This window comes from Suricata suricatta, chromosome 2 (genome assembly GCF_006229205.1).
Source record: "Suricata suricatta isolate VVHF042 chromosome 2, meerkat_22Aug2017_6uvM2_HiC, whole genome shotgun sequence".
Classification (NCBI taxonomy): Eukaryota; Metazoa; Chordata; class Mammalia; order Carnivora; family Herpestidae; genus Suricata; species Suricata suricatta.
Window position 1 is genome coordinate 109859817 of NC_043701.1, and position 13299 is coordinate 109873115.

General features: G+C 44.4%; 1 protein-coding gene across 2 annotated transcripts in view; it reads left to right on the forward strand.

The window, feature by feature from the left end:
• MTR (5-methyltetrahydrofolate-homocysteine methyltransferase) overlaps window positions 1-13299 on the forward strand; it is a 96449-nt gene that overhangs the window by 55534 nt on the left and 27616 nt on the right. For both annotated transcript variants that reach the window (XM_029931656.1, XM_029931657.1), the window contains 4 exons: window positions 3664-3753; window positions 4768-4920; window positions 6854-6961; window positions 8046-8146. In XM_029931656.1, coding sequence (XP_029787516.1) covers window positions 3664-3753; window positions 4768-4920; window positions 6854-6961; window positions 8046-8146 — 452 coding nt within the window. The remainder of the gene's footprint in view (window positions 1-3663; window positions 3754-4767; window positions 4921-6853; window positions 6962-8045; window positions 8147-13299) is intronic.

Here is a 13299-nt window from a genome sequence, read left to right on the forward strand (position 1 = left end):
GACTCCTTATTTGTAAGACTGTCCTCATTTAAGGTTTTGTTGACTTTGTAGTTGATGTCAGTCATTCTTTTCCATTGGTGTTTTAGCCTTTGCTTACAAATTTTTGTTTCTGTGTGTCGTGCTGAGCTGTGAAGAGGTTTTGCCCCTGGGGCACAGCCTGACTGAAGGAAGTCTTAATAGCAATTGCAAGAGCTTAACAATCCATCATATAAGAACTTTCCTTCCTCTTAATGTAGCCACAAGGATTTATTACAAGCCATTGACCTCTCTGTCAAGTAGGCTGTCTACCTTCAAGGTGATTTCTGTTACCATTAAGGGAATTAATAATCAAAACAGGTATGTTTTAATAAGTCCCAGGAGTTGCCAGCTCTGTAGCGATTTCTCAGGATGTACCAAGTGCAAATGGAGCATGAAAAGCCATGATATTAAGAGGCAAGTAAAGGTTGAAGATTTTTTTTCTTTATAAGAGAATGATTATCTCTTTTTGTTATTAAATGATGCAGTCTGCACCCAAGTCCCTGTGTGATACATGATTGAACAGATGGAAAGTGTCTTCTCTCTGATCTTGCTAAGCTCTCTAATCCCACTTTGGGGGAGTTGATGGGTTTATTGAAAAATAATCCTCTTAAGTGGGTGCAGACCGACCTGTGATGAGTAAATTACTTTTGGTAATGAAAACTCCAGATGTCATGGTACCATATGATCTTTGTGGAGTTTCCTTACTAAGCAGTACCATAATACAGGTCATGGACCCTTTCGACTGGAAGGATCTGTGTTCTGAACACAGTCGTTCTTGAATGACCTTGGATTGTGAGACTATTCTTGGTACTTTTCTGGGAAAAAAGTTACTTGAGCCTTTACCTAGCCTTCATCTTTCTCATTGCCATTGGAGGTCGCCTTCATCTTTGTCTTCCTCTTGAGTGGTTTACTCCCCTTGATTCCAGAAACAAAGCACTGATCACCACAGGGACCCTGTGATGCAGAAGCTCCTCTAAAGCGTTAGATATGGATATGAGGATCAGCCAGATGGACATGACAGTTGATTGGTCACTCTGCTTGGTAGCTTTGTGTGTGCTGAACTTCCACAGGGCATCTGGTGTGCATCTCGCCTGTGAGGCATTCTGTATTTCCATCGTGGTAAACGTCCTGTTGAGTAATTAATTGGAAAGCAAGGTGGACGTCACACACCATGTCATGCTTCTAAAATAGCCGCTCTTCATTGGTTCTTCTCGCTTGAAGCACTGATTTTCTGCAGCACATTCATCAGGTGAGGTAGTTTTCATTCCCTGCAGCCCCTAACACTTTGGTGAAATCTTCATTGGCCCTCACCGTGTCCTCATTGGCCGCTGGTCGTAATCATGTTCTGTACGGACCCTTCCCCACCATTTAAGCGCTGCACACCATGGTGTTTCTGTGGACACACCAGGTACTTTCTCCAAGAGTGTTTGGAACACTGCCTGTTTTCACTCCTCCAAGTCCACCCCACAGGCAAGAATTGTCTGATGGCTCATAGAGCAAATGGTGTGTTATATGCATCAAGTGATGTCATTGTGAGCTCTAGAAGGGACTTTTCTCTTTCTGTTTCTTTCTGCAGTGCCACACAGCTCTGGTTTTGTGGGCTTTGCCTTCGCTATGGCGGGATAGTATGATTTTGTATGTCTCTGCCACGTTTTCTGTGTCTGTCCATCAACCCGCAGACATTTAGGTTGCTTCCACGTTCAGTTCCTGTGACTCAGGCTGCAAACTGTTCTTTTTACGTCACCATCTTTAGTTTTTTCAACAGGTGAGGAAACCCTTGTGCCATTGTCACTGAAGTGATACCCCAGCCCTGCAATTCTGGGGTTCTCCCAGATTGTTCCGTCTCTGCTTACACATGGTCAGTCGCTTAGCGTCTTCATGTTTGTCTCTTTCCTTCCTATTAGCAGCACTGTAGTCCAGACCTTAACCCTGCATTGTTAAACCTCCTCCCCTTCTGGACTTCTCTTAAAAATACTGCTTCCTTGTTCTGCAGCCTCAGAACTTTGAATTTTGTCCCGCACCCCCACCCCGTACCCCTGCCCCACAGTTGCCTGTAAGGTTAAATCCCAGCTCCATCGCGTGGATTTCTGGTGCTCCATGACTTGGCCTCTACTTTCCTGCATAAGCACTGCTGCAGAAAATCTGGTTTTGCTCAGCATTAAACCTCTCAGCCAATATTTACTGAACTCTTGTTCTGTGCCATGTACTTCACTGAGCGTGGAGGACCTAACTAGTAAGAGAGCCGTGCTCTGCGGTTGAGCGAGACACGCAGAACAGCACAGCATGGTTGTGATCCTGCACAGTGAGTGTGGGACGCTGTGAGAATGCATAGGATGGACCCTGACCCCAAAGGTGTCCAGCTGGTCGGGGAAAGCCTCCCAGAGTGAGGGTTGGGGGAGGCCTGGAAGCTAGAGAGGAGTTAGCTGGATGAGGATTTGGTGTTGGAGTGCAGTGCTGGTGGTCCCCGTGGGGGCTTGCCCGGTGGGAGGTGCTGAGTGAAGTGAATGTGTGCATGAGGAATGAATGAGTGTGAAGGCCCAGGGGTGAGAGAGATGAGGCGAGTGTGAGGAGCTGCAGGGTTTGGTATAGCCAGGCTCATTGGGCATGGCACAAGAGGCAGCCACGGGAGAAAGCGGGATGGGAGCATTGCATGGCCTGGAGCAGGGCCTTGGAAAGAGGTCCTTGACCTAGAAAGTGAATATATCTCGGAGGAATAGGACACCTGCAGTGAATTTTTTCACGTGGGGGTGGTTTGTGATTTGCATTTTGGACAGGCCCCTCTGGTTCTAGTGCCGAAGGTGCACTGGGGACAGGGCGACTATGGGCTGCAGAGACCAGCTCAGACTGTGGACGTGTGGAACCGTGGCAGGGAGAAATTTTGAGAGCTCAGTGAGTGACTGAAAGAGAGGAAGAAATGAATGTTCACGAATGATATGTAGATTTTTGGTTTGGGCAAGTCATGCCACCAGGTGAGATGGAGAAAACAGATAAGGCCATGCAGTTCACCTGTTGGACCATGGTCATTGCACTTCTTGTCCCTTGGCTGAATCAGCTCGTTTCTTCAAAGTCTCTCTCCCCTGGTTTGTGGTGGTGACGACTCACTTCTCAAAGCTCTGGGTCTGGTTTGTGGCACGTAGTTGTCTGGATCATCTCCTCATTTGGCACCTGCCATGTGCTTGCTCTGGTCGCTCCCCCTCTGCCTCCTTACGATGTGGCAAGGTCCTTGAGAGCATGCACCGTGTCTTGTGCCCTTTGGGTGTGTGCCTGCGTCCTGGATGCTGTCTGACTCGGCACATGATGGCCTCTCTGCACATCTTCGTGGGTAGTGATGCTCCTTGTAGGGGCCTTTGGAGGCCCAACACAGGTGGAGAAGCTTCTCTTTCTGCCTGGCAATCCTTCGTTTGAACTTCCATGTTGTAGGAAAGGAAGAATGGAGCCTCATTTTGTCCTTCTACTGCAAGCTCAAATCCTGAAACACCTTTCTCCTTGTCTCTGTCCTTCCCTCAAACATTAAATGAGATCTTAATTCATGCTGGACGCTCAGCTGGGCACCAGCAGCACAAAAGAAGAATAAGGCTTAGCTTTTTACTGCTACTGAACAGTGAGACCTTGTCATACCTACTCTCTGTCCTCCTTTCAACTCAGACTCATGGCAAAGGAGGGAAGAAAGTCATCCAGACTGACGAGTGGAGGAATGGCCCCATTGAAGAACGCCTCGAGTACGCCCTTGTGAAGGTGAGTTGTGGGAGCACCGGGTGAGAGTGAACAAGCCGCTGGGCGCTTTGTTGTGGTTGCTGGAGGGGAGATTCCCTAGACCACACTCCCCTGATTTAGCACACTTGGCCATGATTAGAGATAGTTTTGATTGTCACAATAGGGGGTGGGAGGTGTTACTGGCACCCAGTAGCCAGGGATGCTGTAAACCTCCTCTAATGCACAAGATAGGCCCACGTGACAGAGAATTATTCAGCCCAAAATGTCCATAGTTGGTGTCATTTGATCAGCAAGCAAGTCCTGGATCTTCTGCTGATAATTTGAATTTCAGACAACATAGTCTCTTGGCTTCAGTGTCCTCATTTGTGAGTTCGGAGAACTTCTGAGTTCTCTTTTTGGCTCTCAAATTTAACTTTCAACTTTTTGAAACTTTTGAGATTCACGTATTTCAGGTTGTGGAATCACTGAGCCACATCCAGGGGACCTTGAACTGGGGACACTGAGGATTAGGGCTTGATCAGTGAGGGCTGGATGAGTTAGGGGAGGCTACGTGGGTTTGAACTTGGCCCGAGGGTCCTGCCCATTGTCATTCCTTCCCAGTCCCAGAGCTTTGCCGTGATGGAACACGCTGATTCCACAGGAGGTCGTTAGTAATGTATAATCTGCTAAAACACCAGGAAACACAGTGTATTTTATGAAGAATTTGGACTTTACTTACCAGTATTCCTTCTCTTCCTGGTAACTCACCTCTGCATACTTTCACAGTGCTTACCTTGTATCAATAAAGCCAGCTGAGCACTAGGTTATTTCATTTAATCCTCAAAAATAACCACACGAGGCAGGTACTGTGTGACCTTTTAGGAAACTGAGGCTTGAGGAATTGCTTAGATTAGTGATCAGAGCCAGGATTTGAACTGATTCAATCTGATTCCAAAACCCGTACTCACAAGCTTTTTTGTGATTCATTCTTTATTGGGTATTTGGCCTTAGGTCGGTTTTTAATGTGATTTTTATCCTAACTTTTTTTTTTAATAGGGTATTGAAAAACACATTATTGAGGATACTGAAGAAGCCAGGTTAAACCGGGAAAAATATCCCCGGCCTCTGAATATAATTGAAGGGCCTCTCATGAATGGCATGAAAGTTGTTGGTGACCTTTTTGGAGCTGGAAAAATGTTTCTACCTCAGGTTGGCAAACTATGGGGGGTAGTTTTCACAATTGAAAGAAAAATATTTTGTCCTTTAGTAAATAGCAAGTTCAGGTAGATTTCTCAAGTTTGAACTTTGACAAGAGCTCATGGGCACTGATATCTGGTCATCCTTTCTGTAAATGTACTTCCAAGCAATGTCTACCTTCGGGGCGATGTGCCGGTTAAATGTCATCTGGAAATTCTTAGCTTTCTGATGGAGAGGAGGTGCATGTCTTACTCCTAACACCTATCTTCTCTTCCCCCAAGTTAAAATAAAACCCCAGCTTCATGTAAAGTTGGTAGTGTTAGTGTTTGATTTGACCAGCCAGTATTCATCTGTAAGGATGCATTTGGAATAGTGATAACTGTTAAATTTTATGTTTCGAGAAAACCAGAACTCTTATTTTGATTTATAGGAGCTACTAACCGTATCTGTCAGCAAACATCTGTGGGGACATCAGGATCGGGGCTACGAGCCATACAGAACAAGGCCCTGTTTTCGTTTTTGTTGGTTACTAGTAGTTCTGTGTTTAACTAAATGCCCACTTTCTTTCATAACATTCACCCTTTTCCTAACAGCTTTTTTGTTTCGTAATTAACATGCAGTGAAGTGCACATTTGTAGAGGATACAATGCGGAAGCATTAACATGTGCGCACCAGCGAAGCTAGCACCACTCGAGATGAGGAACTGTTGATTGTCCTGTCTTCATCTCCTCCAGCCTGTGACAGCTCCTCAATCTTTGTTTTTCATGATGTTGACTTTCAATTTTGCATTTTTGAGGTGATATTAGACATAGAGACAAACTGCAAACGTAGTTTGAAAAATGTCTTGTATATCCCTCCCCCAGCTTCCTCCCTGAATGTTAACATTTTTCCTTGACCTGAGTGCAGTTAACATCAGTGTAATGCTGTTAAATAAAGACCTTACTCTGATTTAACCAGTTTTTTTTTAAATGTATATTTTTGAGAGAGAGAGAGAGGCAGAGCATGAGCAGGAGACAGGCAAAGAGAGAGAGGGAGACACAGAATCCACATCAGGCTCCAGGCTCTGAGCTGTCAGCACAGAGCCCAACATGGGTTCAAACTCATGAGCTGCCAGATCCTGACCTGAGCCAGAGTCAGATGCTTAACCAACGGAGCTACCCAGGTGCCCCAGATTTCACCAGTTTTCCCACTACTGTTTTCTTTTTATTCCAGGATCCCACATTGCTTTTATCCTGCCCTAATAGCTCCACAGTCTTTTCCTTGTGACCTTGACTTTTGAAGAATGCAGTGCAGATTTTATGTAGACTGCCCCTCAGTGTGGGTTTGTCTGATGTTTGCTCATTTTTGGCAAGCCTAAGAATGATGCTGTGCCCTTCTCAGCGGCTCATATCAGGAGGCCAGGAATGTTGCTGCATCCATGAGTGGTTCTGTTAACCATGACCGTTTGGCTAATGGTGTCTGCTGGGTTTCTGCACTGAGAATTGCCTTGGAGACTGTGACTGGTACTCCCACCCATGCATCTTAGCATTCATTGATGAATTTTGTAAAAGCCCCCATTCTCCTTTAAGCATAAGCCTTAATTAAAAGTTAATTGTAGTGCTAGGGATTGTGACAAGAAGGCCAAGAAGCTCCGGTGGAAATGGGTGCCCAGAACTTGGAGAAGTGGTGGTGGCCTTCGAGGCTGAGAAACAGCAGCATGCAGAGGTTCAGAAGACAGGAATCGCAGCACGGGGCTCCTAGCCTGGTTTTCCTTCTGTGCCTCATTCATTGTCTTTCCCCACAAGGAACTCATTCCTGAACCTTTCTGCTGTCAAAAGCAGATTCCCATGTGGCTGACCTGAGATCAAAGCTTGTGTCTTAGTTTATGCTAAAATTTCACAAGGGGCTGTTAGCCACCACTCAGGTGGTTTGGTAAAAGATGCCGGACTCTGTGTATTTTTCCTAGGTTATAAAATCAGCTCGAGTCATGAAGAAGGCTGTTGGCCACCTTATTCCTTTCATGGAAAAAGAAAGAGAAGAAAATAAACTGCATGCTGGCACAGAAGAGGAAGAGGCAAGTCATTTTGTTCAGACCGGTAGGCTCTGTGAGGAATTGGCCTCAAAGACTGTTTCTGGCTTGGGGCAGGGACCATGGGGCTTGGCTGGGCCTGTCATTGACAGTAAAATAGAGCATGATCTCTTTTACCAAGTATCAGAATACCCTGGGATTTTCCTCTGAGGTTTTAATATGAACGTAGGTTTTCAAACAGAGCCCATGATTTCAAAACAAAACCACTTTGTTCATCTATTGACCGTTTACAAAGCTCCTACTATGTACCAGGCACTGTGCTAGACACTGTAGCTATGGAGATGGGTCCCTTCCCTCTAGGTAACTGAGTGATGTTTGGCTTTGGAGAACCTCTTCACTGAGTTTTCTCTGTGTCCTAGGAACGTCCTTGGCTCTGCTTGTGGATCCAATTTAATTCTTGTTGGCTGTCCCACCAGAGTAAATCATTAAGCTTTGACCTTGGTTAGCTCCCTGAGAAGCTCAGCCAGCTTTGGCCCATGGGATTCTGAATCCTTAAATTGGTGTGAGTTTGTGAATGGCTCCGCCAGACCTCCGACTTGCCTTGTGTGCCTTTTTCTTTTTTAAAATTGACTAACTAATTAACTGAGGGAGGGGTTGCTGGGAGGGCAGAGGACGATGGTACTGAAGAAACCAAAGGGAATTAAATGCCCCATACCGGGCTGTTGAGATGGTGGTTCAGATTCTGATGGGCTGTTTGTGGCCCACCAGCTTCTCTCTGTCTGCCCTACCCCTTCCTGCTCAAAATACATATTTCTCAGTGTTTTTGCAGTTAAAGATCTGTTGTTCAGCTCGGGACTGTGTTATATTCGAACTTGAAGTGTTCTTCGAGGTGAAGGGACCCATGCTTGAAGCTCTCTGAGGTCCCCCACTAGGCAGGCTGCCTTCGAACTGCTTGGGGGCACAGCTTTGTATGTGCAGAGCACGTGGTGTGGGTTCTGGGTCTGTCTCTGAGGTGGTCTTCATTGTATTAGAGTGCTCTCTGCGCCGACCCCTGTCTGGCTCTAGAGAATTAAGTTGCTCTGTGCTAAGGTGACTGCAGCAGTGCTCAGCTACTTGGCTTGCTCCCCAGGACCCCTACCAGGGCACCATCGTGTTGGCCACTGTGAAGGGGGATGTGCACGACATAGGCAAGAACATAGTTGCCGTCGTCCTTGGCTGCAATAATTTCAGGTGAGTTGAGACCCACCTCTCGCATCCCCTTTCCAATTTAAAAATAAAAGCATCTGCAGCAATGATTCTGTATGGGTTGGGAGGGGCAGGGTATGGCCATGGATGTTGGAGGTTACTTTAAATTTCCCTTTCCTGACTGTGCTTTCCCACTTTCTGCATTGAACACACCTTTTTAAATAAAATAAATTCGTAAGTTTGTCACCTGTTAATCTGGTTGATAAGACAAAGGGAACAGTGAAAACTACTCAGGCAGGGTCAGAACAAACAAGAGGCTTCTTGAGAATTGACCTTGGGCTAGAGGCTCTAATTACTGGAGCACTCGGCTTCTGCCCATAGCTGGTGGCCCAGGGCATATTCTCTTTTCCTTCTCAGTAAACTGATGGCAGTCTTACAGCTGAGATCTTATAAGACTGTGGCTGAATGGGGTTTTATAAGAAGGCTGTGACTGTACAATTCTTTCCTTCCTCTGCTTAGAACAGGACTGTTCGTGCCTCTCGGAAATGATGAAGCTAGATTTTCGAATGTTGTACAGAAGTAAAATCTTTGCTGATGTAGCTCTTTATAGTGGTAAATATTCAGCAGTAAGTTACTTCCATGTGAGAGGTGATGACCTATAGTAAGTGTACGTTTTGCTCAGATTTCAACATATTCTTTACAGTCCAAAGCCTAATACAGCTAATGCCTTCTCTGGTGACTGTCCAACCAGCAGTCCCTTTGAGTCACGGACTTCCTTCCAACGTACTCTCTCCTCTGTGAAGGAGAGAGCCAGGCCTGTGGCCATGACCCCTCATGGGTCTAATCCGCCCGGCCCCTCCCTCCACACTCAAGGCCAATTTAGTGCAACCCAGAGGCCCTCAGGAAGGCTGGAGATGGAGGAACTGTGTCGGGATGGCCCTTTTGCCTCTGTCTTCACAGGCACTTCTTTTTTCTGCCAACTCACTGTCAAAATGCTTACCCCCTCTCTCCCAGTCCGCAGATGAGGAATATTGTTCTTGGGATGTATTTATTCTTTTTTAGAAGGTAAATACATTGGAGATTGTTGTCATGAGATTTCAGCTATAGAATTAAGTATTTGGATAAGGAGTTTGCTTCCTGAAATCTACATCTCTGGTCCTGTCTCACCTTTTCAAACCTGATGTCATTTGTTTCTATTTGCATTCATCAGAATTAGTCAGAATTGAATTCAGCTTCTAAATGTTTATAGATTGTTTGTTACACACCACACATTATACTGGAGACACCAAGATGATTTAGTTGACTTTTCTCAAGAAACTCAAGAAAGTTACTGTTGGTGAGACTAAATAGCCAGGTGCCTATACATTGTGATCAAGGTCCAGAAACTGTTGGGAAAAAGCAGCTTGTAGGTAAACCTCCAAAGCAGTTCTTGAGATAATATTGTCATGAGTTTATAATTTTTTATTTTCAGAAAGTGGATAAGTAGCCAAGAGAATCACACTATGAATGTTTTTTCCTCCAGTTAAAGACGTTTTGGGAGGCCTGGGGGAACTGTGACATTTCTCCGGGTGCTACTCGAGCTGAGTGTCAACATTTGTGAAAGCCTGTTTATTAAACTCAGGGTTTCCTCCAGCACATCCAGGTCCTCTGCCCTGCACATTGCAAGTCTGCTCCTCTTTGCTCATAAGTCTAACTGGAGAAATATCTTCTGCTGAAACTGTAATTATTCCTTTTACAAAAACATGAGTGAATGTGCAAACCTTTTTTTATCACGACAGATACTCTCTGGGTCTTGTGTCTCTTAACACGTGGCCCCCTCGTCAGCTTAGTTTTATGGTGTTAGCTGGTAGGCAGGTACCCCCCCCCCCCATCTACCTTAAGTAGTTAAATATACTTTGGCTGAGCTTCCGGGTTCCGGACTGGATCTGGGCTGAACCACCCAGCTAGTGAGTGAGTCTAGCAAACCATCCAGTCCCAAATCCCGAGGCAGCTGTCTAGTTCCTGGCTCTTTGTCATCGAAGCAGAAAACCTCATACAGTGGTAAGGACTTTTTTCTTTTTGAATGAAAAAGAAGTCAAGAGGACTGAAGATGATAGTTTTGTCCAGACAGAACATTTTTATGGGGATGATGCATTGGATTCAAGTAGAACATATAAATTTGAGAATTTGACTAGACCTATGAGATATATCCACCAAGAGACCACTAGTACCTCATTTTGTTTACCACTTCACAAATGAGCCAGTGCTTTTATATTGCTGATTTTTCTGTTTTCTGTCTTCGTGATATTTTTCTTTTCCTTTCCTTTCTTTCATCCTTCCTTCTTAGGGTTCTGATCCTGCTCTGTCTGCTTCATTTAGTGTCTTTCTCATTTTATAGATGAGGAAACTGAGGCTTAGAGAAGTTAAGGGGTTGCTTCATCGCCACACAGCCAGCAAGTGGCAAGCCACATAGTCAGGGCATCTGATTCCAAAAGTCAGGAAGGACTCTGTGCTCTGTCATTTTATCTTCCACTGTTGAGTATAAAATTAAACAACTTTAACCGTATTGTTTAATGTTAATATTCTAGTTAAATTCCTCTTAAGTAATTTAAAATATTAAAAAAATTTTTTGATCAGACATTACATGAAAATGGATTTTAGATATGCTCTTTAGTAATTACTATATAAAAAGAAACTTGGGAGTGCCAGGGTGGCTCATTCGTTTGAGTGTCTGACTCTTGATTTCAGCTCAGATCATGATCTCATGGTTTATGGGTTGAAGCCCTATGTCGGGCTCTGTACTGACAGCATGGAGCCCGCCTGGGATTCTGTCTCTCTCTCTGTCTCTGCCCCTCTCCTGCTTGTGTGCTCTCTTGAAAGCATTTTTCTTTAAACATTAAAAAATTTGCACACTAGTAATGCACTGGTAAATGCATACTGCAAACACGGGTAATACAAAACTGCTTAATTGTGTGAGGAAAAAGTAGGATATGTCAGCAGGAGATTTTAAATTAGATATCCTATATTGGGGTGCTTGGGTGGCTAAGCCAATTAAGAGTCCAACTTCGACTCAGGTCATGATATCGTGGTTCATGAGTTTGAGCCCCGTCTTGGGCTCTGTGCTGACAGCTCAGAGCCTGGAGCCCGCTTTGGATTCTGTGTCCCCCCTCTCACTCTGCCCCTCCCCTGCTCATGCTCTGCCTCTCAAAAATAAATAAATGTTAAATTTAAAAAATAAAATTAGATATCCTATATCCTGTACTTTAAAATTATGGATCTGGTGAAACAGATAATAATAACAGATACCTCTTTATATTTAACTAGTGGTTGCTAATCTAACTGTCTAGTATGTGTAAAAATTAAGCAATAGACAGATGGCTATAAAGGAAATATTTTCAAACTGAATAATGTCAGCGTGTTCAGCTGAGTGAGAAAAAAGACTGTATCTAAGTCAAGGGCAAACTAGTCCAGTCTGTCTGTCTTGTGCACCACACATGCTCACCTGATAATTATTCAGAGACTTTCAACCTGATATATATGTGTGTGTGTGTGTGTGTGTGTGTGTGTGTGTGTGTGTATACATATACACACACACACACATATGCCTATGCACACATATGTATCTGTATCAGGGAGGGGTGTTATATGGTTTTCTTAGTTTATTGAGATGCACTTGACCTATAATACTGTACAGGTTTAAGGTGTACAATGTGTTGATTTGTACACTTGCATACTGCAGTGTGATTACCACCATAGTGTTAGCAAGTAGTGTTGGCCCACACCACCTTCACTTCATATACTTACCATTTCTTTTTTTGTGGTGAGAACATTTTCTCCACATCCTAGCCAATGCTTGTTACCATTGGCTTTCTGAGAACAGCCATTCCGACAGATGTGAGGTGATATCTCATTATGGGTTTGATCGGCATTTCCCTGATGATGAGTGATGCTGAAGATCTTCTGATATACATTGTTGTCCTTCAGATGTCTTCTTTGGAAAAATACCCATTCGGTTCCTCTGCCCAACTTGTTATATTTGAAAGGGAAACTTTACAGAATTTGTTTTACTTATTTTTTTTTAAGAAAGGAGAAATGGAAACAGACGCTGTCAGTACCACTTAACCACAGATCAGAGACTTTGGCCGGGGACTGCACAGTGGTTGGGTTCTTCCATCTAGTGGTAGCATGTGTGAATTGCAGGATCAGAGACCAATGCCATCTTGGTTCAGTTCCCTTCAAGAGACCCCAAATATGATGCATTTTGAATGGGTGCAGGTGCATGACTTTGATTTTCCTTTTTTAATTCTTTATCTATTATAGTATTGTATGTATTCTCACGTAGTATTGGATGCCTTTGCTAAAGTATCCAGTGCAGCTTACATTTTTTTTTCCTGAATTAAAAGTGCACATTAAATGCTTGCATTTAAAGCTGTTTTAAACACTTTAGAAAGATTATTTTAAAATCAGCATTTTCCATACCATTGACTTTTTTTAATTCTCTTTAGTCTCTCCTGTGACATAATATAAGAATGTGGATTAGAAGAGGCATGAGGTCATGTGGTTCATGGCTCCAAGTGAAGAAACCAGGGGGAATGGCAATCTATGTGAGGGAAACAGGAAGTTGCAGTAAAGAGGAAGGACAGTGGAAAGGGATGATGGGAAGAATAGCGGGGGCCATAGAAGACCCCACCCCCACCCCCACCCCCACTCCCCCAGGCTTTGGGTCCTTTGCTTCAGCCAAAGTTCCCCAGGGCCAGGTGGTTCCTTTAGTGCCAGTCTCTGTGTGGACTGCCCTCTTTTTTCCTTCCTCGAACTAATACCTACTTACTCTTTTCAAAATTCAGCCCCAAGTATCTCCCTCCAGGGATGCTTTAATAGTCGTCGGTCATCGGTTTAGATGGCTTCCCTCAACGTGCCACGAATGTCACACTGTATTCAAATCTGACTCTGCCAATACTTCCTTAGCCCAGATACGTGGGGAACATCCCATTTCCCTTGATGGTGGGGGTGGGGGCAGCCTCCCTCCTGGGTTGCTTGTTCCTGGTGGTGAGCATCCACCTTCATGGATCTCAGTGCTGTGAATATTACTCTCTGCGCATGGAAGATTAGCAAATACACCCCTGAGGAATGATATGTTTGATTGTTTCCCAATATTCTTTAGACAGGCTAATAAATTGGAAGTTGAACTTGCGTCCCAGTCACCTAGCCTACTGTTTTCA